We start from the raw sequence: 25,627 nt of genomic DNA on the forward strand, positions 1-25,627 counted from the left end.
CTTTCCAGCATTCTGTCGTCCAACTTTGGTGAGTTTTTGAATTGTAGCCTCAGTTTCCTGTTCTTAGCTGACTAGAGTGGCATCCAACATGTTCTTCTGCATACCCTGGTTGTAATGAAAGGTTATTTGACTTCCAGTCAATTAAAGCAGGCTGGCCATTCTCCTCTGAGTGTAGGTCTGTTATACTGAAAGCCATTGCTGGAAAGTTTAAACAATAACCCATAATATATCGACCGAAAACAAAATTACGCAATTTTTTTTTTTTTTTGGGGGGGGGGGGGGGGGGGGGGGATCTGTTTTAAAAGAAGTGATTTTTTTGTATCATAATTTGCTGATAGGATTCAAAGTGTATAGATATCTAATTTTAAACAACTGTGTTTTTGTTTTTTTGTTGTATTTGTTTGTTTATTTATTTTTTGTTTTTTAGAATTGCTAAAAATAAACCTGGTGCTTTAAAATGATTAAGTATTACATTTCAGAGGGACTGGCAGCTGAACATTAGAAATGACAATGCTTTTTGTATGTTATCTCCAGGCTGACGGTGACTCTGGATCAGCTCTCTGTGAACCTCAGCCTCAATCTCAATGCATCTCAATCTCAGATAGTTCAGCCAAACCTGGTGGTCCAGTCAGCACAGATTTCTGCTGCAGGCACTCAGGGAGTCCAGTTCACTTCTCTTAAAGGTCAGTGAGAAACTGTGTCAAAAAACCCAGCAAAGTGTGCTGCTTTTTTATCACAACATATTCCACTAGGTAACCCCAACATACAGTTTCGGTCAAATTTGACACATTCTGGCAGCAGTACGAATACCTTAATAAATTTAACATTGAGGGCATATCTGTTCAGACAGATTTAAGATCCACAGGTGTGTGTCAAATTAAGGAACAATTGTTGTTTTAGGGAGTCTTGAAACTGTAAAACTTTGAATGCCGTGTCTGTGTGTATTTTTTTATGGGACAGTGGTGACAGAGTTACAAATGGGGACCTTGATTTTGTCAAGTGTCGCTGTGACCGCCAGGCAGGATATAAATCAGACTCAACAGGCAGAACTTTACAAAAAACCACATCTTTATAGGTGGACAGAATAAATAGAAACTAAAGTGGGAAAACCTAAGAATTTCACTGACAAACAGAACAGACAGCCAGAGATGAGGGAGAATGTGATAATGAACAGAGGGAGATGCAGACACTAAATACAAGAGGGACACAGGGCAAGAGGAAACACCTGGGAAACACGGCTGGCAGCTAATAAATCATTTTGAGGTCAAATCGAAGTTTTTCTCTCCAACAGAATGCAGTTTATTTCAACTATTATATGTTAGTTTTTTTTAGTTTTAAGAGTATGATCATGCTAAAAAAATATCCAATGCTGGTTTATTTCTCACAACAGTAAAGAAAGGGGCTGGTCGATGTTGGATGACCTGTATACACTTTAATTCATGTCTTTAAAATGATGGTAGCACAAACAAATGTTTTATCAGCACAAACCAGCACAAATATAGCACAGTTGACTGACACCAATTTTGTTTGATTTTGTTGATATGGAGTGGCTGGTTGACCTAGTGTGACCAGCAGCAAGGTTTTCTGCAACTGAGTTTCCAGTTTTTCTGGATCTATTTTTGTAAAAGCAGCAGTGAACCCCTCTGCCTCCAGGATGTCAGTCCCATCTATCTATTGTTTGCAAAAACAAAAAATTATGGACAATAGGTTGCCAGTTTGTCTATCCCTCCTTACCTAAATGCAGCAGCATGCTTTTCTGTCCCCTGAATGCCACGTTGTCTGCCATCTATCATTTGCCAAAAAAACTGCTCTACCATCTTTCATTTGCAATACGCAGCAGCAAATGGATGCCAGGTTCTCTTTCTCTATCCCTCATTCGCAAAATGCAAAAGCATGTTTTTCGACCACTGGGATGTTAATTTTCTCTGCATCTCTGCATTAAACTTTCTTTTTTTCTTCCCCTGTGCCATTCATTTGCAAATGCAACAGCGAACATTCCTTATACTGGGATGGCTACGATATTATTTCCTTCTTTCAAAAATTGAAATTCCTTGAATTGAAATTCCTTGTATGTCATTAGAGTTCTTGATCAATAGTGTTAACAGTTTGGTTGCCAATATAAAAAGCTTAGGGGAAATAGGACATCCTTGCCAAATTCCGTGTTGCACCTTGAATCCATTTCTGGATTCAAGGATGCTAATATATATGGTAAGTAAGTATGTTAAGTAATGCGGCTGCTTCACTTAGGCTACTAGCACAGCGGTCCCCAATCCCCGGGCCCTGGACTGGTACTGGTCTGTGAGTCGCTTGGTACTGGCCGCAAGAGTTGAGGCTCCGGTTTGACATTTATGGTTTTCAGGGTTTTTATAATTTTTTATCATTATTTTTATATCGTTTATATTGTTAACTCTGTTTCCCTGGGTCTTTTTCCATGTGTTATGAACAGAGATGGGCAGTAGCGTTACTGTAATCTGATTACTTTTTTCAAGTAACGAGTAAAGTAAGGGATTACTATTGCAAAAACGGTAATTAGATTACCGTTACTTTCCCGTAGTAACGCTGCGTTACTAAAACCGTGATATTTTTTTTTGCGAGAATGTCTCACGACAGTGACGTAAGCGAGTGCGCTGTTAGTGACAACAGCTGTGTGCAGATCAACAATGGATCACATATCGATTGTGGGAGAGAGTATGAGCGTGCAGCGTTTAAAGCGTGGAAGTACTGACCTTACTTTGAGTTTGATTCCATAAAAAGTGACAAAAACATTAGCGTCCATCGTGCGTGGGAAGAAAACTTCTTTTTACAGCGAAAAAAACCCCTAAACTTCCAAGCAAGCACTGAGTGCGCAACGACGTAATGGGAAACTCACAGAGAAACTCGCGGATTCTTCAACTGACCACGGCACACCTGCACCAGGGTAAACCTCCGCCTACCGCAGTCCTGCTTTACAGGTGAAAATAGAGCAACAGGACCGCTGAGTCTTTGACTTTATTTATTTTCTGCTGTGTTTTACTTGCATCTATTTGAAAGAGTGAGTGAAAACACAAAAAATATTTTATTTTATGTGCTGGAATGTGTAGAAAATAGGTTTAAATGTTAAACTAATTTATTAAACTCAGAGAATGTTGCATGTAATTAAATTTTTGCTTGATGCATAAAGTTAAAAGATTAAAACTGATAAAACAAGTTAAAAAAAAAGAGACTTTTCCATTTGATTACATTTTGTATGATGGATTATGTAGAAAAAGTAGAATTGGGCTGAAAGATCTATCGCTTTATCGCTTTATTAAATCGTGTTTTTAAAAAGTAACTAAGTAACTAAGTAATTAATTACTTTTGAAAATAAATCTTCTTTTTTTGGTACCGGTACTGGTTTTATTTTATTGTATTTATCCACGACACCTTAAAGGCCGATCCGTGAAAATATTGTCAGCCATAAATGTTCCGTGGTGCAAAAAAAGGTTGGGGACTGCTGTACTAGCAGGTTGCTGAGTAGACATCCTTGTAGTGGTTTGAAATGTACCACTTTTTCCGTTAGTTTCCTTGTCAGAAAAAAACCTGTTTAGCTGAAATGCCTCCGGTTTCAGTGGAGTGCGTGAGTGCATTTCAGTAGTTTGTGTGAGAGCGTTTCAGTAGTGTGTGTGAGAGCATTTCAATAGTGTGTGTGTGAGAGCATTATGCCGATGACACCCAGCTACATTTCTACTAAACCCAATTCATCCCTCCCACCTACCTCCCTCTCAAACTGTCTTATTGAGATTAGATCCTAGTTCTCCTCCAATTTTCTCAAACTCAACAGTAATAAAACTGAAGTTTTACTTCTTGGTACACCATCTACCTTAACCAAATCCCACAGTTTTTCCATTAACATTGAAAATTCTCCTACCCTTCCCTCCCCTCAGGTTAAGAGTTTGGGTGTCATACTTGATAATACTCTTTCATTCCAGTCTCACATTAATTACATAACCCGGTCTGCATACTTCCACTTACGTAATATTAACCAACTCCGTCCCTTCCTTACTCTCCATGCTGCTGCCATCCTTGTCCATAGTCTTATTTTGTCCCATATTGATTACTGCAATTCCCTCCTATTTGGTCTCCCTAAAAGGTCCCTTCATAAACTCCAACTTCTTCAAAATTCTGCAGCACGGGTCATAACCCGTACTCCGTTAAGAGCTCATATTACCCCAGTTCTTCAACAGCTTCACTGGTTGCCCATAGAAGCCAGGATAAATTTTAAAATCTTGCTTCTTACATACAAGTGTATCCATAAATCCTTCATATTTGTGTGACCTGCTGCATATCACCACTGTTTCCCGCCCTCTCAGATCCTCATCTAATATTCATCTTACTGTTCCGTCCTCACGCCTTATTACTATGGGGAACAGAGCTTTCAGTCGCTCTGCTCCTCGGCTCTGGAACTCTCTTCCTCCAGCCATAAGAAATATTGACTCCCTTTCTGTATTTAAGTCACAGCTCAAAACACATGTGTTTAAACTGGTTTATTCGCTTTAGTGCTGATTTTATCTGTTGTCAAGCTCTGTTTTGCAATTTTAACTTATTTTATGTATTTTATGACTATTGTTCCTTTTTTTTGTTCTTTGTAAGGTGACCTTGGGTTTCTGAAAGGCGCCCCAAATAAAAAAAAATGCATTATATCAGTAGTGTGTGTGTGAGAGATAAAATTTCAGTAGTGTGTGTGAGAGATAAAATTTTGGTAGTGTGTGTGTGAGAGCATTTTAGTAATAATATCCCTTACGGCACCTCATAGCAGGTTTCCCCAACCTTATAAATAGTACATTTGCATAATGACTGAAACTAGCACCACTGACAAACAATAGGGCATGAGGTCAAGCAAATTGTCCTGACCATTGTCATGATCAATGACAATTTATCAATGGCATGAGTACCATTCACAGAGAGTTGGGGAATGGCTGTAATCACAACATTGTTAGATGGAGAATGATGTACCCTCAGGGCCCCTCCTCAATTCAGAGATGGTCTTGTCCTTTTCACGTAAATGACCTCCTTGACTTCAGCTTGACTCAAACCAGATTGACTCTCTGTCCAGGGTGTGTACATCTTTATCATTGAAAGAGTGTCCACTGGCCTGTAGGTGTAGACTTTGGATGCCTGGGCTGACAAGTTAGCTGTTCTGTGTCGTGCCATCCGCTTAGCCAGATTTATAGATGTATGTAATGTATGGATGTATTTATGGATGTACAATGATTGCAGCAGTTAAATACCGTCCTTCCTGCCATATCATAACAACTGTTCATAACTACTAATTAGAATCGATTCAACATTAATTAACATAAAAAACATTAAACATTAACATGTCTGTGAAGGTTCTCAGTCATCCAGGTCATTGTAGTCAAAGGAGCTTGCAAAGAAAAGCGTCTGGACTTCTTTAAGTTGCTTGAAGACGTTTCACCTCTCATCCGAGAAGTTTCTTCAGTTCTAAGGTCAAATGGTGGGGAGTCCCAGATTTAAACCTAGTGGGAGTATCCCCCCGCAGAAGGACAAAAAGGACCCCCTGATGATCCTCTAATCGCCTGAGCCACACCCAGTTTCATACCTTGAAACAACAGTTCTAAGACCAGTTGGTGGAGAGTCGCAGATTTAAGCACTAATGGAACTGTCGCTTAATCCAATTTCGATCATCTGCTTACTGACATTTGCCAAGTTATGAAAATGGGTGTGGGTCATTATCAGCCAAGGTTCTGGATGAACCCATTGTGAGACCTTGCCCCACCCTATCGTGTGACTTACTGAGATCAAATGTCTCAATTGACTAGCTTGACACACATCCTCACTTTAGGTTTGGCAACATTTTTTTAGTAGATAAATGTAAATGGCTTAAACATGAATGAGCTGCAGTTTGAAGAAAGGTTTTGAGGGGATGGGTGGTGGCTCCCAGGCCTGGCAGATCTTGATGTACTACTGAGAAGTGAAGAAGTGAAAGAATGGAAAAAGGTCAGGGAGGGTAAGGTATGGAAATGAGAACGAACAGCTTGTAGAACTGGGTGGTCATATATAGATAACAACTGGAAGGGGCATGTTTCAAGGCGTGGTGCTGCTCCTGAAATTCACATAATTTATCTCCAATTCACTAGCTGGGCCAACGTCTTCATGTTAGAGTTGAAAGCATAAGTATAATAAGTACATATAGGCAAATGGCTTAAACATGAATGAGCTGCGGCTTGGGGAAAGCCCTGAAGGGAACTGGTGCCAGCTTTTGGTGTGTCAGATCCCAAAGAAGGCATCCCTTAGAAGTACAGGGTGGGCCATTTATATGGATACACCATAATAAAATGGGAATGGTTGATCATATTAAAGTCCTGTTTGTGGCACATTAGTATATGTGAGGGGGCAAACTCCTTAAGATGGTTGGTGACCATGGTGGCCATTTAGAAGTCGGCCATCTTGGATACAACTTTTGTTTTTTCAATAGGAAGAGGGCCATGTCACACATCAAACTTATTGGTAATGTCACAAGAAAAACAATGGTGTGCTTGGTTTCAACGTAACTTTATTCTTTCATGAGTTATTTACAAGTTTCTGACCACTTATAAAATGTGTTCAATGTGCTGCCCATTGTGTTGGATTGTCAATGCAACCCTCTTCTCCCACTCTTCACACACTGATAGCAACAGTGTAGTTTCAGGTGCTGCACATCTCGTATCGTCACACCATAGACAATTGCCTTCAGATGACCCCAAAGATAAAAGTCTAAGGGGACCAGATTGGGAGACCTTAGGGGCCATTCAACTGGCCCACGACGACCAATCCACTTCCCAGGAAATTGTTCATCTAGGAATGCTCAAACCTGGCACCCATAATGTGGTGGTGCACCAGCTTGCTGGAAAAACTCAGGGAACGTGCCAGCTTCAGTGCATAAAGAGGGAAACACATCATCATGTAGCAATTTCAAATATCCAGTGGCCTTGAGGTCTCCAATGATGAAGAATGGACCCACCATCGTTGTACCCCATATACCACACCATACCATCACTTTTGTTGATCCAACAGTCTTGGAGGGATCCATCCAATGTGGGTTAGTGTCAGACCAATAGCGGTGGTTTTGTTTGTTAACTTCACCATTCACATAAAATTTTGCCTCATCACTGAACAAAATCTTCTGCGTGAACTGAGGGTCCTGTTCCAATTTTTGTTTTGCCCATTCTGCAAATTCTGTGCGCTGATCTGGGTCATCCTCGTTGAGATGCTGCAGTAGCTGGAGTTTGTAAGGGTGTCATTTGTGAGTAGTTAATATCTGCCGAAGGGATGTTCGACTAATACCACTCTCCAGTGACATGCGACGAGTGCTACGCTGTGGGCTCTTGCTAAATGAAGCTAGGACAGCCACTGATGTTTCTTCATTAGTGACAGTTTTCTTGCATCCACATTTTAGCAAATCCAACACTGAACCAGTTTCACGAAACTTAGCAAGCAGTTTGCTAACTGTAGCATGGGAGATGGGTGGTCTCAGAGGGTGTCTTGCATTGAAATCTGCTGCAATGACCCGGTTACTGCGTTCACCAGAAATCAACACAATTTTGATCCACTCCTCACGTGTTAACCTCTTCGACATGTCAATGGCTTAGAACAAAGAGAAACTTGTAAATAACTCATGAAAGAATAAAGTTACGTTGAAACCAAGCACACCATTGTTTTTCTTGTGACATTACCAATAAGTTTGATGTGTGACATGGCCCTCTTCCTATTGTAAAAACAAAAGTTGTATCCAAGATGGCCGACTTCTAAATGACCAACATGGTCACCAACCATCTTGAGGAGTTTGCCCCCTCACATATACTAATGTGCCACAAACAGGACTTTAATATGACCAACCATTCCCATTTTATTATGGTGTATCCATATAAATGGCCCACCCTGTAGTAGTAACTGTGTTATGAAGGTCTAAAGATATCTGCACTAACCGGTAGGCAGGCTAGCGAAGATAAGTAGCCCATGGCCTCAATAAGGTGATTGAGAATTCCATAGAGTAGAGTGGATGAGCTTGGAAAATTTGAAATAAATGGCAAGAGAAGAGATCAAAGGATATTCCGGACAACAAAAGACCTTGATAGATGATCGAGGGTAACCCTTGATCAGGTAGCGACGTGGCTTGACTCTGAACACTGGTCACTATATTCTTCATTTCCAGTTAATACTTGTACAGCTGCTGTTATTGTGTATATATTTATTTATATTTCTTCATGCATTCTTATATAGTTCTATATTGTGTATTGTGTATTTTGTTGTACAGTTATTTTATTTTCAACTTTAATTTATATATTTTATCTTATTCTTTCCCAGTTAAATTTACCCTTCATTCTAATTTGTGTTGTACAGTTATTTCCTTTTTAACCTTAATTTATATTTTATTCCTTCCTAGTAAAATTTACCCTTTTTAATTTTTCATATTTATTTCCTATCTCATTCATAGCCTTTTCCTTTTTTGTTTTCTTTAGGTCACGAGCAGTTGTCCAAGCATTTCACTGCATATCGTACTGTGTATGACTGTGTACGTGACAAATAAAATTTGAATTTGAATTTGAACTGATTAGAGGAGAACCTCTTTCCATAAAGATAACCCACAAAACTGGCAGAGAGCCAAGTATAATGTCACAGTATGCAGAAGCAGACTGTATGTATTGTGAATAGTGGAGCCAAATGCAGAAACAAAGGAACGTGGATCAAAACTTGAATTAACAAAAAGCGAGATGTTTAATATGGCTGATGGAGAAATACAAAGCAACGCACAAGGCAAACAAAGACGAGACTAAACAATAACCGGGAAAGCTAAAAATAAACATAAAACCCTAAACATGAAACTTCATGTGGATACAAAGATACCTGTAACATGGAGACATGGCGCAAAACAGAACAGATGACCTGACACTGAGCAAAGGAGGACAAAGGGCTAAATACACCAAAGGGTAATGAGGGAAGTGGAAACAAGGGAAGTGAAAACAGCTGATTAGAGTGAACATAGTGACACCACAGGGGAAGCAAAACTAAACACAATGATCATGAGACCTTATAAAAATAAAACAAGAAACAATGAGAGACTTAGACATGGCACACAAACTTGACAACATGGAGTATGCAGACAAGAAACACATGACATATTGACACTGAAGACAAGAAAAGACTTATAAATCAGGAGTTATAGAAGAAGTAAAACTAGAAAAAAACTCAACTAATCTTAACTAATAGTGGCAACACAAGAACATAAGATATAGAAATAGAAAACAAATTCAAAACTGCTGGGTCACAGACCCAGCCCCTGACATACAATTCCACCAAGCGGCTGAACCTCATAGAAGATGATAATGCCATTTTTGATGTTGTCAGAACCACAAGTCACCTTTGAGAGCTGTCTTGAATAACTGTGTCAAGGAGGGAGGGTTTAGATGGCGCTAGTGAAAGCACATGAGAAGTGAAGGATCGCCTTGAGGAATTATGTGCACGGTGGTGTCGGGGGTCTGGGTCTGTGACCCAGCATTTTGAGATTATAGTCCTTTTGTGAACTCATTGTGTTTGGAATGTTTTAGTTTTTATTAGTTAGTATTTAGGTATTCTTTGCTGTGGCTGAATACTATTACATACACTTCTGATACTACTTCCTCAACAATTCCTAGTACACCTAAACCTTTCACTACACCTTTTACAACTACTACAATAGTATTTTGTTGGTTTAAAGCTTACATTTGGAATTTTAAAATTGATTTTATGTGATCACTAACAGCTCAGTTTTTTGTTTTGCAAAAGGGGACTCTGACAGTTTTATAGCCAACAGAATTCAGCTGAACACAAACGCAACACAGGTTGTCGTGGGAAACGGTTTCGTAGCTGATGCCCTTATTTGCATACAATTCCCAAAAGGTGAGTTTTCTGCATTTCCACTTACTGCATTCCTGGGAGAGAACAACAGAACTTTTGAAGAAGCTCATTGTATTAGTAAGGGGTATTTATAAGAGAGCTGTTTTAGTTTGTTATTAGTAAAAAGCTTCAAATTTCAACTAGTTTTTACTAACTACAGTGGATTTCTTTTTCTTATATTAGGCGAAGGTGTCAGAGGCCATAAGACAGATTCAAACCTCTCTCTGGGTTTCGTTCTCTATCAGAACGATCGTTTCTTCCGTTCAAAACTCTACATGAGGCGACGGGCCACCATCAGGGTCCTGTCAGCGAGTGTCAGAGGGCAGGAACCCAACATGGTGCCACAACATGTGGAGATGCTATTCAGGCCAATAGTAAGAAATTCAGTATTTCTATGATAATTAAAGTGTGATAACATTTATTGACTACTGTTTTTTTTTCTCTAGCTATGAGTTTGGTATTTCCTGGGTATCTCAGGAGGATTGCTTTAAGTCCAAATGTGTGTTTCTAAACCACATAACTTCCTTATACATGAAATAAGTTGGTTTTTTTTTTCACTTCAAGCACTGTCATTGTCTCACATTAAAAACAAAACATTTTTCATGGTCTTTGAACCAACTGGTCTTTGATCCAGTAGTTTGAGTTTGTTCTTAACTTAGGATTTACAAAGGGGTTATATATACAATTACCTGTTTTTCAAGTATCTTTATAACTCTGTGTTACCTACATTATAACCAATCTGGTCCTTTTTGGCCACTTAAAATATGTTTACAAAACTATTGTTTTATTTGTTGCATTTTTTTCTGCTCTTAAAGAAGACATTTCATTTAACTGTATAAATAAAGGATATAATAAAGTCACTGCCAAAACTGACTGTAGCTTCTGCCTTGTGACAGGAATGTTGTTGGTGGTTCAATATGACTTGATATAATTCATGAGGGATGCATTTGACATTTTCAGATATTATAGACCAACAACTTATTTATAGTAGTTTAAATACAAGCAATCAGTTTATTGGCACAACCAGCCGGGTACACAGTGACCGTGACAACCTGATTCAATTTAAGGAACTGAATCATTGGTGCGATTTGTGCTGTATTTTGGTGATTTGTGCGAGAGAGCAAACGTGTGTGACATAATAAGAGACATGGAGCTGGGAAGAGAGGACACTCTGCTTATTCCTAAACAAAAAGTAGTTCATCAGCAATTCTGCTCCCAGGTCAAAAATGTATATAAGAAATACACTATACATATATATAGTTATAATTAGGGGTGGGTTTTTATAATCGTTTTATCGATTAAAATCTGGCTTGGATAACGTGAAATCGATTCATTAAAATCCTGAATCGATTTTTTTAATATAAATTTATTTTGCCCGAAATGCCAGAATCTCAGGTGAAAGATCACAAAATTTCGAATGAGAGCAGGTACACGGATTCTGCACAAAGACGTAAACACACAGCGCGGACCCGCGGATCAGAATCAGTGAGATGTCGCCTTTCTCAGCTGACGGCACGGACACGGTCGGGGCTGAAAGCCGACTGCTCGCTGATTCTGATCTGTTGGTGGGTCCATGCTTTGTGTTTACGCCCTTTTTTCGCTGATTCTAAAGCTGTTGGTTTTATCTCTCTCCAAACAATATTGACCGAACCAGCAGCAAAAGAAGATCCAAACTACGCTTCACATAAACATCGTCATGAATTCTCTCTGACTTTTACTGTTTTGCTTCCACCACAATAAAATCACACTTCATGCACAGCTCTCTCTCTCTCTCTCTCTCTCTCTCTCTCTCTCTCTCTGTAGTTCAAGAACAGTTTCCCGTCTAAAAATCTGTTTTCTTCATTATTTGCTTGCTTGCTATCACAAGACTACCGTTGTTTGCAGCGCTGTCGGCCGCTGTTTTTTTTTCTTTTCGTTTTACATACTTCCGAAAAGAAAACCTAATTTCTGCTGTTCAATACTGAACAAATGTAAACTTTTTAAAATTATGCAAAATGCAAAACGCTTAGCCGTGTCTCTAATAAAACCGCTGTAACGTCATATGTTGATTAATGGTTTTCTTGCATTTTTGATGTACTGCAGGATATTTTTATAAAATCCCAGGCCAGGAAAACCACCTTCATGTTTTTCTGTGTTTTATCTTCAGCTATTTTGACACAAAGGCATCTGCTGTGATGCTCACACCTTTGATAAAGTCATGCGTGTGTCAGCTTCCTTTTCATAGATACAAAAATATGTAAATGTACTGATCTGAATTATAATATTTCTGACTGTCAAAATTTCCCAGATTCAAATCTAATTGAATTGAATTGAATCGAATCGTGGATTGAATCGATTCGGGACCTTGTGAATCGGAAACGAATCGATTCTAGAAATCAGTGACGATACCCAGCCCTAGTTATAATTATAGAAGTTATAGTATATTATATATAAACATGCCTGTCCGCTGGTTTATTACATAATCACGTGGAGGAAGGGGCACAGCTCAGCACAAGCATAATCCCAATCCATTGTGTTGTACATTGTTATCTCTCTCTCGATAGATAGATAGATAGATAGATAGATAGATAGATAGATAGATAGATAGATAGATAGATAGATAGATATTATTAGTAAAAAACATCAAGCAATCTAAAAAAAAAAAAAAAGGAACACGCCATAGCACATGTTTAAAAAAAGTAAGGATCATTCATCACAGTGATTTACTATTAACACAGACATAACATTATTTTTTACTAAAAAATACATTTTCAAATCACATCAACCTGATATCTGACAGAACTGTCACATGATTTTAAACAGAAGCTATTGGCTCAGTTCTGTAGAGTGGGAAATCATAATGAAGAAGTTCATTATTAGTTGTAGATTCAAGCTACTCTCCATATTTTTGGCCACCAGATGTCACCAAAGAGAATTGTTGGCCATCACTAGTGTTAAGTGAGTCTCATGTTAGTGTTATCGCTTTATGCGTTTACGTCCTTCCCTGCATCAAGCTGTGTGTCTGGATTCTGGGTCTCTGTTTCCTGTCATATTTTCATAGTCTCTTGACCAGTGTGCATTGGCTTGAGCTTTGCTTCCCCTGGCGTTAGTCAGATTTAGCTCACTTTTGAATTTAATTTGAATAATGTGATGGATGATTGTTACAAACAAACCCAGAATAGACACTTTGTAAATCAAAGTTGTAGATTTCTAAACCTGTGTGCTTCTGTTTTAGGACATCAATGGGACGTCTCTGTACGACTTCTCCTGTGTTTTCTGGAACTACATTCAGAAGGACTGGAGCACCAGCGGCTGCTCTAAAGGAAACACTTCAGATGGACTCATGAGATGTTTCTGTAACCACACCACCAACTTTGCTGCTCTCTGGGTGAGTATCACAAGTTTACAGGTTCACAGCTATAAGGCTGCAGCTTGCTTAACCTTGGTCATGAACTAGCTCCAAATGTAAACTATTTATATTTTATGGCATGATTAAATCCTGTTTGTTTTTCAGTCATACAGAGAGAACTACGAGTATGCGAAAGCTCTGGATGTGATCTCCATTGTGGGACTTTCTCTTTCTATTCTGGGTCTGGTTGTGACGATCATTTATCACATTAAAGAAAAGTAAGTTTGGGTTACTTCACAGATTAGAAATGACTTTAAATTATGTTGCATTTAAATTCTCTCATCACATTTACCACTCATCACTTCTAGTTGTTATTTCACAAACTGAAACTTGCTTGGATCCAACAAACAGTATAATTATAATAACAATAAGGATTGATTATTTTCTTATTTTATCTGACTAATTAAAGTCCTAAACTGGTAAAACTGGTGTCTGTAGAGTTTGTAATAAAAGCAGTATTTTAAATTCAGGAGAATTTTGGGAGGGATAATTGGAGTATGTTTTCCCATTTGTAAGACCTGAAAACCAGTAGTAATCAATAATTTTTTATTGTTTAAGGTTAGTTTGTTTAATTATGAAAATAATTATATTATCAGCTAAAAAGAAAAACATGTTTGATTGATTTTAAGCCTTAATATCAAAGAAATAAGTTATATATAGAGAAAAATATCTATAATAAGAAATATTTTTCATTACATTTAAAGCAAAAAGATGTGCTTAAAACCAAATGATTTTGTTGACTGTACGGGCTTTACAAATGGGCTTACATTTTTCTTTTTCTTTTTTGTGTTTTCCTTTTAGAAATACAAAAGTTTAAAAATATTAAAACGTTGTTGTTTTTTTCTCTCTGTAGATTCTTCAGGAATACTCATGGGCAGCAAAGTAACCTGAATTCAAAGCTGGCTCTGCTGTGCATATACCTAAGCCTGCTGGCCTTCATCATCACCTTCCTCTCTGGAGTCCAAAACTCCAGCAGACAGAATGACACTAAGGTGCAGGGTGATGATTTGACCAACGACCTCCTGAATTCTGATGAACACATAGAACCGGACCGTGGCTCGTGTACGGCTGTAGCAGCTCTGCTGCACTTCCTCCTGATGGCCACCTTCATGTGGAACAGTGTATACAGCACTCAACTGGTGCTGCTGGTCCGGTCAATGCGCCGCAGCCTGCCAACACACTGGACTCCACTGAGTGTGACTCTGGGATGGGGTAGGACATTCTGAAAGAAAACAAAAATGCCAAATTTGAAATATTTTTAAAAATGCATTAAAGCAACAAGGGTATAATTGGCTGTTTTTGACTACTTTAAATTTTACCTCTACATTTCACCTTTAAAAACGATTTGCTTTGCCTTGTTTGGTATCATTCTTTTCAGCACAACCTCGCATGTCTGAATTTACAGTTATGTTTCATTTTGACATACTGTATTAACACAATTGATCTAAAATCAGACAAAAAACTATTGAGGAAAAAACAGTGTCCACTGGCCTGTAGGTGTAAATAGACTGCAGAGTCCTGGCCTGATGAGGTAACTCTTTTGTGTTGTGCCATCCGCTTTGCCAGAGGTTGTTTGGTTTTCCTGATGTATAAATCCTGGCAATCCTCCTGGCACTTAACAGCGTACACAGTGTTACTCTTTCTGTGTCGGGGGACCTCGGTGTGGATTCTTGGTGTGGACCAATTTTTGGTGCAGCGTGTTTTGGTTTAAAAGCAACAGAGACATGGTGTTTGGAAAAAATGCGTCTCAACTGTTCCGATACTCCTGACACATACAGGATCACTACAGGCTTTTTCGCTTAGGCAGCGGTTGTCCTTCTCTCCTGGTTCGGCTGGAGCTTTCTTTAGGCGCCTTCCCAGCTTTGACAAAAGTCCAGCTGGGATAACCACATTTACTCAGGGCCTTCTTGATGTGGTGTTCTTCTGCTTCCCTGGCCGCTGTGTCAGTGGGGATGGTGTTCGCGCTGTGTTGTAGCATCCTGATGACACCCAGTTTATGCTCCAGTGGATGATGGGAGTCAAATCTTAAATACTGATCCGTATACATAGGTTTACGGTACACATCAGCTTTTAGATGTCCCTCATTACTGATGGAAATCTCACAGTCTAAGAAGGCTAGCCTGCCACTTTTCATATCCTCCCTGGTGAATTTGATGTGTCGGTCCACTAAGTTAATGTGATCTGTGAAATGTGGTACATCCTGAGATTTGTTTTTCACCCAGGTGTCATCCACATATCTGAACCAATGGCTTGGTGGTGTTCCAGCGTAGAATAACAAAGCCCTCTTTTCCACTGGGGAACCCATGGCACACCCATGTTTCTGCCCGTAGAATTGACCCTTGTATGTGAAGTAGGTGGAATGAAGACACAGTTTCAAAATCAAACACACTTGGTCGATGCTGAGAGCGGTCCTGTTGCTGAGGTTGGGATCATCCTGTAATCTCTTACGAACTATTGCCAACGCTTCAGTGACTGGGATGCAAGTGAAGAGAGATGTAACATGCCTCCATAATGACATCTCTCACCTTCTCAACAAAATCCAAGGTGTTCTGGATGTGGTGTTCAGAGTTGCCTACCAGCGGGTTGAGGATCGAGGCCAAAAACTTAGAGATGTTATAGGTGACCAAGTTGATCATACAATTGGTCTTAAAGGTGCCTCCTGTTTATGTATCTTCGGTAAACCATACAGACTTGGTGTAGATTCCCCTGGGTATAGCCTGTGTTATGAGGTCCATTCAATAGCATTGTCTTGTTCTAACTGCTTCAGACAGTCTATCACCATCTTCCTGTACCCGAATCCTTATTTGACTTATCTAAGAGTCTTAAATTTGGCACTGACAAATAACATCTATGTTTAATAATTCAAAATAAAAACTGAAGTGAGATGAAACATTTTCCAGTGATAAATCCTAAACCAAAACATAGTAAACCTACTCTTGAAGCTAACCAAAACAAAACTGATTTTAAAAGCAAACACTCTGCTGCAGGACAGATGGTGGTCTGCCTGTCTTCACCCCAGGGAAAAGGGTAAAGTCTTATGGGTCTAGGGGTGGATTGCCCTTTTGATGGCAATGGTACCTGGACCTGGGGTAGAGTGTGTTTGGGGAGTGTGTGTACAAATCAAATCAAATCACTTTTATTGTCACATCACATTTGCAGGTACACTGGTACAACAAATGTGAGTGAAATTCTTGTGTGCAAGCTTCACAAGCAACAGAGGTGTGCAAAATGCAATACAATAACATAAGAACAAGCAGAATATGAATATGTATGCTATATATGTATATATACCTGTGTGTGTTTGTGTGTGTGTTTGTGTGTGTGTGTGTGTGTGTGTGTGTGTGTGTGTGTGTGTGTGTGTGTGCGCGTATGTGTGTGTATACATATATATATATCATTAAATAGAAATAAACATAAACAGAGGTCGGTTGTTGGAAATGTGCAAAATAAGTGGCATTTGTCTACAGTATGATGTGCATAATGTTGGAGTTCCAGTAAGTGAAGGTGAGGTGTCTATGAAGTGTTTAACAGTCTGATGGCCTGATGGAAAAAGCTGTCTGTCAGTCTGCTGGTTCAGGACCGGATACTGCATTACCTCCTGCCCGATGGAAGTAGTTTGAGCAGCTTATGGCTGGGGTGACTGGAGTCTTTGATGATCCTCCCCACTTTCCTCAGGCACCGCTTCCTGTAGATGTCCTGGAGGGAGGGAAGCTCACCTCCAATTATCCCACTCTCTGGAGAGCTTTGCGGTTGTAAGCGGTGCTGTTGCCATAACACGTGGTGATGCACTCCCTACAGATTGTTACATGGAGAAACCTTTTGAATACAAGCGCGCTCATGCACACAGGTGTTGACACGGGTGCTCACAGAAACAAACTATTTCTTTCTTGGCTGCTACCTCAAAGCACAGCGTGTGCTGTCATGCACTTGGTGCTGCTCAATAACATTCAATATTTAGTATTTACTGTTAGTTACACTTATCTAGGTTATTGCTGTAGTCTCCCTATTGTGTTGCTCTGTTTTTGCTTGTTTGTTTATTTTTTTCTTTCAACAGGTGATCCAGCAGATTTTTTTAATGTCTTCTCTCACTGTCCCTCTTCCCCTCTGTTTTTCTTTCCCTCCCTTTCTTTCTTTCTCCCTTTCCTATCCCCCAGTCATGTCTGTCCCATCTGTAATAACTTAAAGTAAAATGAAATAATAATAATAATAAACCAATAACAAAGGTAAATCAAGTGGACCAATACGGCAAAGCTAGAATGATCCACTTGGTACAATAAATCCGTGGGCATCTTTCTTAGCCTTTAGAAAATAATTCTGATTGCTAAAATACCAAAGAAGACATGCAAAAAAATAAATAAATAAAATAAAATAAAATAAAATAAATAAATAAATAAATCAAATCCAATCAAAACACTCCAAATAAAAGTTAGTTCTTTTTTCAATATTTACATAAAAATAATGAAAAAGTAATACATTTATAAAAAAAACAAAAAACAAAACATGAGTAAAAATGTTGACTTTAATATCTGGCCCACTTAAAATGTTGAATTTAAATCTATTTCAACTGCTGTTTTGATTTATTGTGTTCTGTTAGGAGTGCCAGCCTGTTTCATGGTCATCACACTGGCGGTGAGCTACAGGGTGGACAATCCTCTGGGATACAGACAAGAGGAATTGTGGGTAATCATTGCTGTGATCAATTCTATTTATTATTTATCTATTTAATATGTGCTTTGATTACCAGTTCAGTCATTGCCTTGTCCAAATGTTTTTGACATTTCTATGAAATTTGCCACATCACAGTTTAATTTATAGAACAGTTTATTGTTGAGGTGTGATGTGGCGTTAGCATACCAGAGTACTAAAATTTTACATCTTCAGTTATAAAGTATTTGTAAAGTTTTGATCAACATAGACAAAAAGTATTTTTCTTAATGCTTCTTTTATCCTCTCATTGCAGTTGTTGGCTGGCAGCGTTGGATAAGAAGCAACAGTTCAACTTTGGGAAGCCAATGTTTTGGGCTTTCCTTCTTCCTATCGGTCTGATCCTGATTTACAATATCGTCCTGTTGGTTCTCACCTCCATGGCCACGTGCAAAGTTGATACCAGACTGACCAGGTAACATCTAACGCTGCTGTCGTCCTCTCACTGCTGACTTCAAGCTAATTACAAATGATTCCATGAAGAAAGAAAAAGTCAGAATATTAGTGGGCTTTTGAGTATAGACTCATGAAATACAAAATTTGCAAATACTTGGTTTTTTTAAATTGTTTAAAAAAACATGACACAAAGTTTTTTTACTTTCATATTAAGTTGATATTTTCAATATTTTTTCAAAATAGTAACATTGAAGAAATACATGAATACACAATTTTAAGGAAAAGAAATGTTTTTAAATGTTTGTAAACAATACCACTATAATGTTCCATTTTTGTTTTCAGAAAATGTATATTAATGCATTAACTGCATCTTAATAGGCATGATGTAAAAACTTCCACAGATGAATCATTTCTGCCATGCTTCAATTTGGGTTTTAACTTTTTCTGTTTTTACAGCAGCAACAAGAAGTCGTCTTTAAGGAGTAGGTTCCTCATCAGTTTGTCTCTGGCGGTGTTACTCGGTCTGTCCTGGACTCTGGGATATTTCACTCTCCTTAATTCAGGAAAAGCATACCAGTTCTTCAGCATTTTGTTCTGCATCTGTACGACCACACAGGTATGACTCCTTCCACCATATTTTAGAACTGAGGTTTCATGAGCTTCTCAGACTTCAGATAAACACATAAATTACAAAAAAAACAAAAAAACAAAACAAACGAGAGGTAATTGTTGAAAGTTTCTTTAAACTTGTTTCTTCCACAGGAAATTTTTTTTAGAAATATATTATATATAGTGCCAACTTGATCCCCTAAATAGCAATAGGTTGATGAACGGTCCTGACACATCAGAGTTTCTTTGAAGTTAGCAACTGACTGTGAGTTGCTGCAAATCTGGTCCCCATCTTCAAAGCAGCAATTTCAAAGGCAATGCAACTGCACACGGATTTACTGCACATGGAGGCAACCATTTTTGTTGCACTGGGATGTCCAACTGTTCTTCTTCTTTAGTGCTAATGTAACATTAGGCAATCTGAAGTTGATAAAATGTATTATAAGAAAAAGCTGGTTTTATTAAATAAAGTGCAATATGAACCAATCAAAGACCTACAAGGATCTGAGTGACATCGAAGTGACCACCAGCAAAACCCTGTAGGACCTGAGGAGGATTTTTTTTCATGCAACAGGACAGAGATCCTAAGTCCAGCAGAAAATCTACAACAGTAAATCAAGCTGTTGCAATGGTTCAAAGTCCAGAGGGTCAAAGTCCAGTCGGCCAAAATTCCTCAAAGGTGATGTGAAGGATAGACAGTTGTTACTAAAAAATAGTGATTTAATTTTGTTTTTTTATTGCAATTATCAATGTTTTATGATTTCATGATTTATAAAGTGACGTGGAAGATTCCCATAATCTTTCGTCTTTTAAAACAAAAACAATTAAATTAAATTACTTTTACTGACTTTTACTTTCACTTGTGGAAACAAAGTGAAACCACTAACCTAATTTTTCAGTGTTCAAAGCTTAATGCAGAAAATGCAATTGAATCATTATTTTTGCTTTATTTTTAAAGATTGTTCATCTGTGTACATCTGCATCAGTTTAACAGCTTGATGTTTGCTATCAGTAGCTGATACTGTAACACATTCATTGGATATTTAAACCTGTGTATGTGTCTGCCGTCACTGATCCACTAGAGGGCACCCAACTTCCACACAGTTTGCTCTCAAACAGACAGCAGTAGGGAACCATTTCACATTCCTTATTACTGTTAATTTCCCCCATTTTTTTTGTATATGCTTGATCTTTGCTTTGGTTGCGTCATCTCTTACTGTTTGTTTCAGTGTGTTCTGCATTATTTTAATTTGTGTGAAGTTTTATGTCTAAATCAGCATCAGCAATTCCAACATTTCTATTCAGCTAAATAAAAATGGAAGATTAAGAACTAAAACATATGCAAAGTCCATGTCCAATCTGTGTTTCTGAAACAAGAGCCTTTCTGTTTGAAAAGGCTGATGAGGGTCTTTAATGGCTTTAACAACCACATGTCCATGTTTTATTATCAGTCATTAGTGTTCTCCTGCCTAAACTTACAGTGTGGACCCTCAGTCTGAGGAAAGCTGCAACTCAGTGCTGAAAGTTCAGGAGGCTGAATCCTGATGCAAACCTTATGTTAAGATACAGCTTTAATATTTACAACGATTGAAGAAATGTGTGGAGATGAGCACAAAAATGGTGGAATAGTACTGTGAATAGTAGATGAATAATACTCCATAAATTCAGATGCAGTTATGAAAACTGTTTCCAGGGCTGAAGATTATAAAACATCCAACATGTGGGGAAACAACAGGTTTCCAGGAAGAAGCAGCAGCTGTTCATCCATCAGAGTGGCTGCAGCTGATCCAGAGTCACCTCTGATAAATCATTTTGGGAGGAATTAAAGAGTCCTTCAAATTAAATTAAAAAGGCTCTGTGGTGTCATAATGAAGGCAAAAAGAGTAAGGGTTCCTATTATTTCTTCTTGAAAAGTCACCAATTGATTCCTCATAATTCAACTTCTGCAAAATTCACATTTCCTTAGCTTTCCACAAAACGCATTAAAAACCACTTAACAGTTCCCAGATTCATGAAGAAGTAGAGGAAACTTAAAACAAGCCAAAGAGATTTAACAAAATAAGAAAGGTGTCTTTGCAAAGTTGTCAACAGACATTTGATAAAAGAATTAGTACCATCTGAAGAACCGAAACAAAGTTTTCCAACTAAACAATCATAATTTCTTTCTTACCATGTGAAAAGACTCATGAGTCTACAAGTCCAGTTGTAATCTGGAGCATTTTAATTTTAATTTCATTCACTGTTTTGGTTGAGTTAAGGAAAATATCTTCACCCATTTAAAAAACTGGCCTCTTCACAAGATTAAATATCTCAGACAGCTCAGTTTTTAACTCTTTGCTGTACAAAAATGAAATTTGATGACCTCCCCTTAATGACTCCTCAGTATATATCAGTAAAGATTTTGTTTGATTACCATTACAATTGGTTCTGGGCTTTTCCAAGGGTAGCCCTAGCAAGCTGCATAAGCAAAGATCACCCTCACCAACTTCTCATTTTGTTCTTGAAGAAGGGCTGAAATAAGGTAGAAATGACTCGGTTAAGAAAAGCTAAACGAGTAGCGAAAGCTTTACAGTTATCAGAGTTATGCATCACAGAGGTCATGACAAAAGGGTACATTTTACATTACCTCCTGAGCTCCAGGCAACCAAAGTAGCTTATCTACTAATTATCTACTAATTGTAGGCAAGTTGCTCTCTGATGCATCCACTGGAGTGTGAATATTAGATAGAAAGCACTAAGTAGAAAAAGAATAGGTAAAGGTTCTTGTATCAATGAATGAATGTAGCATGTTCCATAAAGCACAGCATATACAATCCCAAGCACTGAGTGCTCAAGCAGAAAACAATATAGAAAAACAAGTCCATTCACCACACAATTTCTCAGACAACCACTAGGGGTGACACTCAAAATGTGACTATAGATTGCAAGATTATGCAAAACACTTGTTTATCTTTGTTTGTTTTTGTTTTTTTTACGGTGTGTTCACACCGAACGCGATGGACGCGAATAAAACGCCCCAAACGCCCCTAATTTGACGCGTGTACATTCGCGTCTCAACGCGTGTCCAAGAAAAATCCATCGCGCGTCAAAATATGATATTTTGACGCGCGTGAACCGGAAATGTGGGAGGAATGTGGGAGGGAGTTGTGCCAGACCGGTATCTTTGCAAGATGGCAGCTATCGAGCTAGCGCTTGAAGAGAGAGTCTCCCTTCTCTATGTACTGTGGAGAGCAGAGTAGCGGCGTAAAGGACATCCTTGCCGTACCTGGGTCCATCAGGTCCTCCAGAGGCATGAGCAGTTTGGTGAGTTTCACCACTTGCTCCAGGAGCTGCGCCTGGATGACGGCCGATTCCAGCGCTATCACCGTCATTCACTCGGCCAGTTTGAGGACCTGCTGTCCCTCGTCGGTCCCAGCATCGCCCGCCTAGACACCGACTACAGGCGCTCAATCCCACCTGCAGAGCGCCTGTCCGTCTGCCTGAGGTTAGTAAAAGTATTTAATACGGTAGTCCTTTATTGATACCTGTGCTAATATATGCTAATCCATCCAGTTATACACTGCTAACATGGATGTGCTATGCTAACAGTGAATGCTGTCGGTGTTTACTGAAAGCAAACTGTGGTACAGAGACGACTCTTTATAATATTTCTAGTGATACTCAGAAGGTTTCATCAAGTCCCGATTTAATTCGATTTATGCTGTTATCAGTGTTTGCAATGATAGCATGGCTGTGGTGTCACATCAATGTATGCGCTCGGTGTTTGCTGATATCAAACTGTAGCATTAGGACCACTGAGTTAACCTTTGTAGTGATACTCACTCCTTTTTATTTAGACCTGGTTTAATTCTGGGATAGTTGAATATTTGTATATAATCCCTGCAGCTGTCAGACTCTATAGCAGGGGTCACCAGCCTTTATTAAAACAGAGTTAGATAAAACTGTGAACAGTTTGGTTCATCTCTAGTTACATGGTTCTATCTTGATAAGCTATGTCTTATCACAGATTAATTTTTCAAAAATATTAATGATTTAAGCAAGGAAAGGGCTACATGTCAACACACAACTCTATTTCTATTAATGTCTTACTTCATTCCTACCTGATTGACATGTTTAGGAATTATGAGTGATTGGCTCACTGTAGTTGTGAAAGTTGCTACCAATCAAATTATGATATGTTAAAGTTAAAACAAAACAACTGTTTTAGATATTATCTAATATACATTTTGTAATTATCCTTATAATTACAAAATGTTTTATGTAAGATTTAAGTTTTGTGATTTAAATCTGACATCACAAAAGTATTTTGGAATTTGAATAATGTATTTTGTAACTGCAGTACACATAATACTGATTTTGAACAATTTTGTCCAGGTTCCTTGTCACCGGGGACTCCTTCAGGACCATCGCGTTCAGTTTCAGAGTCGGTGTGTCCACGGTGAGCCAGATCACCCCCCAGGCAGCGACGTCCATCTGGGACTGTCTAGTGGACGACTTCATGGCTGTGCCTTCACCTGGAGACTGGCGGTCCATCACAGAGGGATTCCAGGAGCGCTGGAACTTTCCTCTGTGCTGTGCAGCTCTGGATGGGAAGCACATCCAGACAAAGGCACCCCATATATCATATAGGAGACACACACATTGATATACACTAAATATTCATTTCATTTCTTTTTTGTGGTGCCCAAATTGATGCACCTGCTTGATTTTGTTTAAACAATTATTGCACACTTTCTGTAAATCCAGTAAACTTCTTTTCACTTCTCAAATATCACTGTGTGTGTCTCCTGTATGATATTTAACTGACATTTTTTATTGTAACAACCAACAATTTATACAGGAAAATAATGTCTATTAACAAGGTTGCCCAAACTTTTGCATCCCACTGTATTAGTATATTTTGTCATTAGTATAATATGAAATAAATTCTACATGTGTCAAGTCGTGTGCCAACATTTGCTGTGTAGTAGAACTGAGACATTAGTCATTATAAACATTTATTTGAAATAATATTAAAATTCTCAAACAGAAAAACATTAAACATAAATATATAAAATATAAGAATTTACAGAGAGACAGGAATAAAAAGGACCAGCTGCTCTCCAGAGCAGGAACAAGGCTGAGGAGGAAATGCTCCATTGGAGACTGGTGTGGCCTCTTCAGGGACACCAGGATGGCCAGCTCCACCGCCGATGGACCGTCCTGGGACCCGTCCCTCATCTGCCTCGGAGCCGTCCTCCTCTGTGGGCCTGTAAAACAGCACAAAACACAAAGAAATGAGAAGGCTGCTACTAGATTTTAATTTCAACATTGAAAAAAAAAAAAAAAACAATAACAGGATATAATCAGATTGGTTGTAGATATTTAGTAAAGGTGATCACAGGCAATCCCACCGACTAAAAAGGTATCAGTGCTTGCTGTACATATCTGTGGGTGCAGCAGCAGGAGCTCAGGGACTGGGGATGCTCTGCTGCAGAATCAGTTGGTTCTATCAATACAGTATTAAATGTTAACAGGTTGGATATAATAATCGTAGAGTAGACAGTGGTCCCTCATTTATTGCAGGGGTTCTCAGAATAACTAGCCCCTGGTCACAGTTCTCACAATTGATTCTCAAAGTGCAAACCTTTGTAGATTGCAAAACGTAAAAGTATTATTATGCCGCGGTTTGTCTTCATCTGCCCGCCACTTTCGTGCGCCTTTTTCCCTCACGGTGCAGGTGTCTATTTCCGAATGAGGCTCATAGTTATGGGTGTTTTTGTGCTGTTTTTTCTATTGGACGCGATGGTTATCAAAACCAAACGTGATAAATTTGGCAAGCGCAGGAGATTTGTCAATCAGGCTGCAGAATGCAATGCTGTACTGTGCAATAAAAAATCAGCGAAAAAGCAAAGCAGTGACGGATGAACAGCGGGACCACTGTGTGCTGTTTATTAATAAACAATAAAATATATTCCTAAATGACAACATGCATAAAAGCAGAACGGTATTTGTACGTCAGTGGGAAAATAGCGGTGGCTTGCTAGCTTTTGTGCGGCTTCCCCGGGTCAGTGAAAACTTTCAAAAGAGAAATGAATGAACTTACCAGGTTGCCCGATCTCTTCACATATCTTCCTCCAAGCTCGGTCCTTTTTATTCCTGTCTCGGTACTGAAAGCACCTGGTGTTGTACAGCTCCGAGTTGTTTGCTACCGCATTGATTAGCCTTCCCCTCCATTGAAGTATGAAAGGCTTTGGCTGGATCTGCCCCTTTGACCTAGGTAACAGCCACGTCACCAGGCTCCTGATTGGTTGTCGCGGCGCGATTTGACGCTGGAGTTCAGATTTTTCCAACTCGAGCGGTAGACGCGAAACGCGCGTATGCACAAAATGCAACACAAAAACTCACGCGCGTGGTTTTATTCGCGAGTCAAACGCGCCAGACGCGCTACACTGACGCGCGTTTCACGCGTTTTGGCGTTTTCGCGACGCAAATCTGCTTCCGAATTTTCGCGGGACCCGCAATCGCGCGTCATCGCGCCTTTCCATTGACTTTACATGTAAACCTGACGCTCTATTCGCGTCCATCGCGTTCGGTGTGAACACACCGTTAGAGAGGGCATTGTTGAAGAGCAGGGCTACAACAAGAAGGGAGTGTTAG

At 39.0% G+C, this 25,627-nt stretch overlaps 1 protein-coding gene and 1 long non-coding RNA gene across 2 annotated transcripts; both read left to right on the forward strand.

Annotated features, from left to right (window-relative positions):
* The first annotated feature begins 580 nt into the window (after positions 1-580).
* LOC143415115 (adhesion G-protein coupled receptor G7-like) lies at positions 581-14,541 on the forward strand. The gene is made up of 4 exons (XM_076880527.1): positions 581-683; positions 13,106-13,258; positions 13,385-13,497; positions 14,133-14,541. The coding sequence occupies exons 2-4, from the start codon at positions 13,214-13,216 to the stop codon at positions 14,503-14,505; spliced, it is 531 nt and encodes a 176-aa protein (XP_076736642.1). The 5' UTR covers positions 581-683; positions 13,106-13,213; the 3' UTR covers positions 14,506-14,541.
* A 7,427-nt stretch (positions 14,542-21,968) lies between these two features.
* LOC143415120 (uncharacterized) lies at positions 21,969-23,929 on the forward strand. Its single transcript, XR_013095741.1, has 2 exons — positions 21,969-22,472; positions 23,363-23,929. It is a non-coding gene; the product is annotated as an uncharacterized LOC143415120 (long non-coding RNA).
* Positions 23,930-25,627: the final 1,698 nt, after the last annotated feature.

Source organism: Maylandia zebra, linkage group LG23, assembly GCF_041146795.1.
Source record: "Maylandia zebra isolate NMK-2024a linkage group LG23, Mzebra_GT3a, whole genome shotgun sequence".
In the NCBI taxonomy this organism is placed as follows: domain Eukaryota; kingdom Metazoa; phylum Chordata; class Actinopteri; order Cichliformes; family Cichlidae; genus Maylandia; species Maylandia zebra.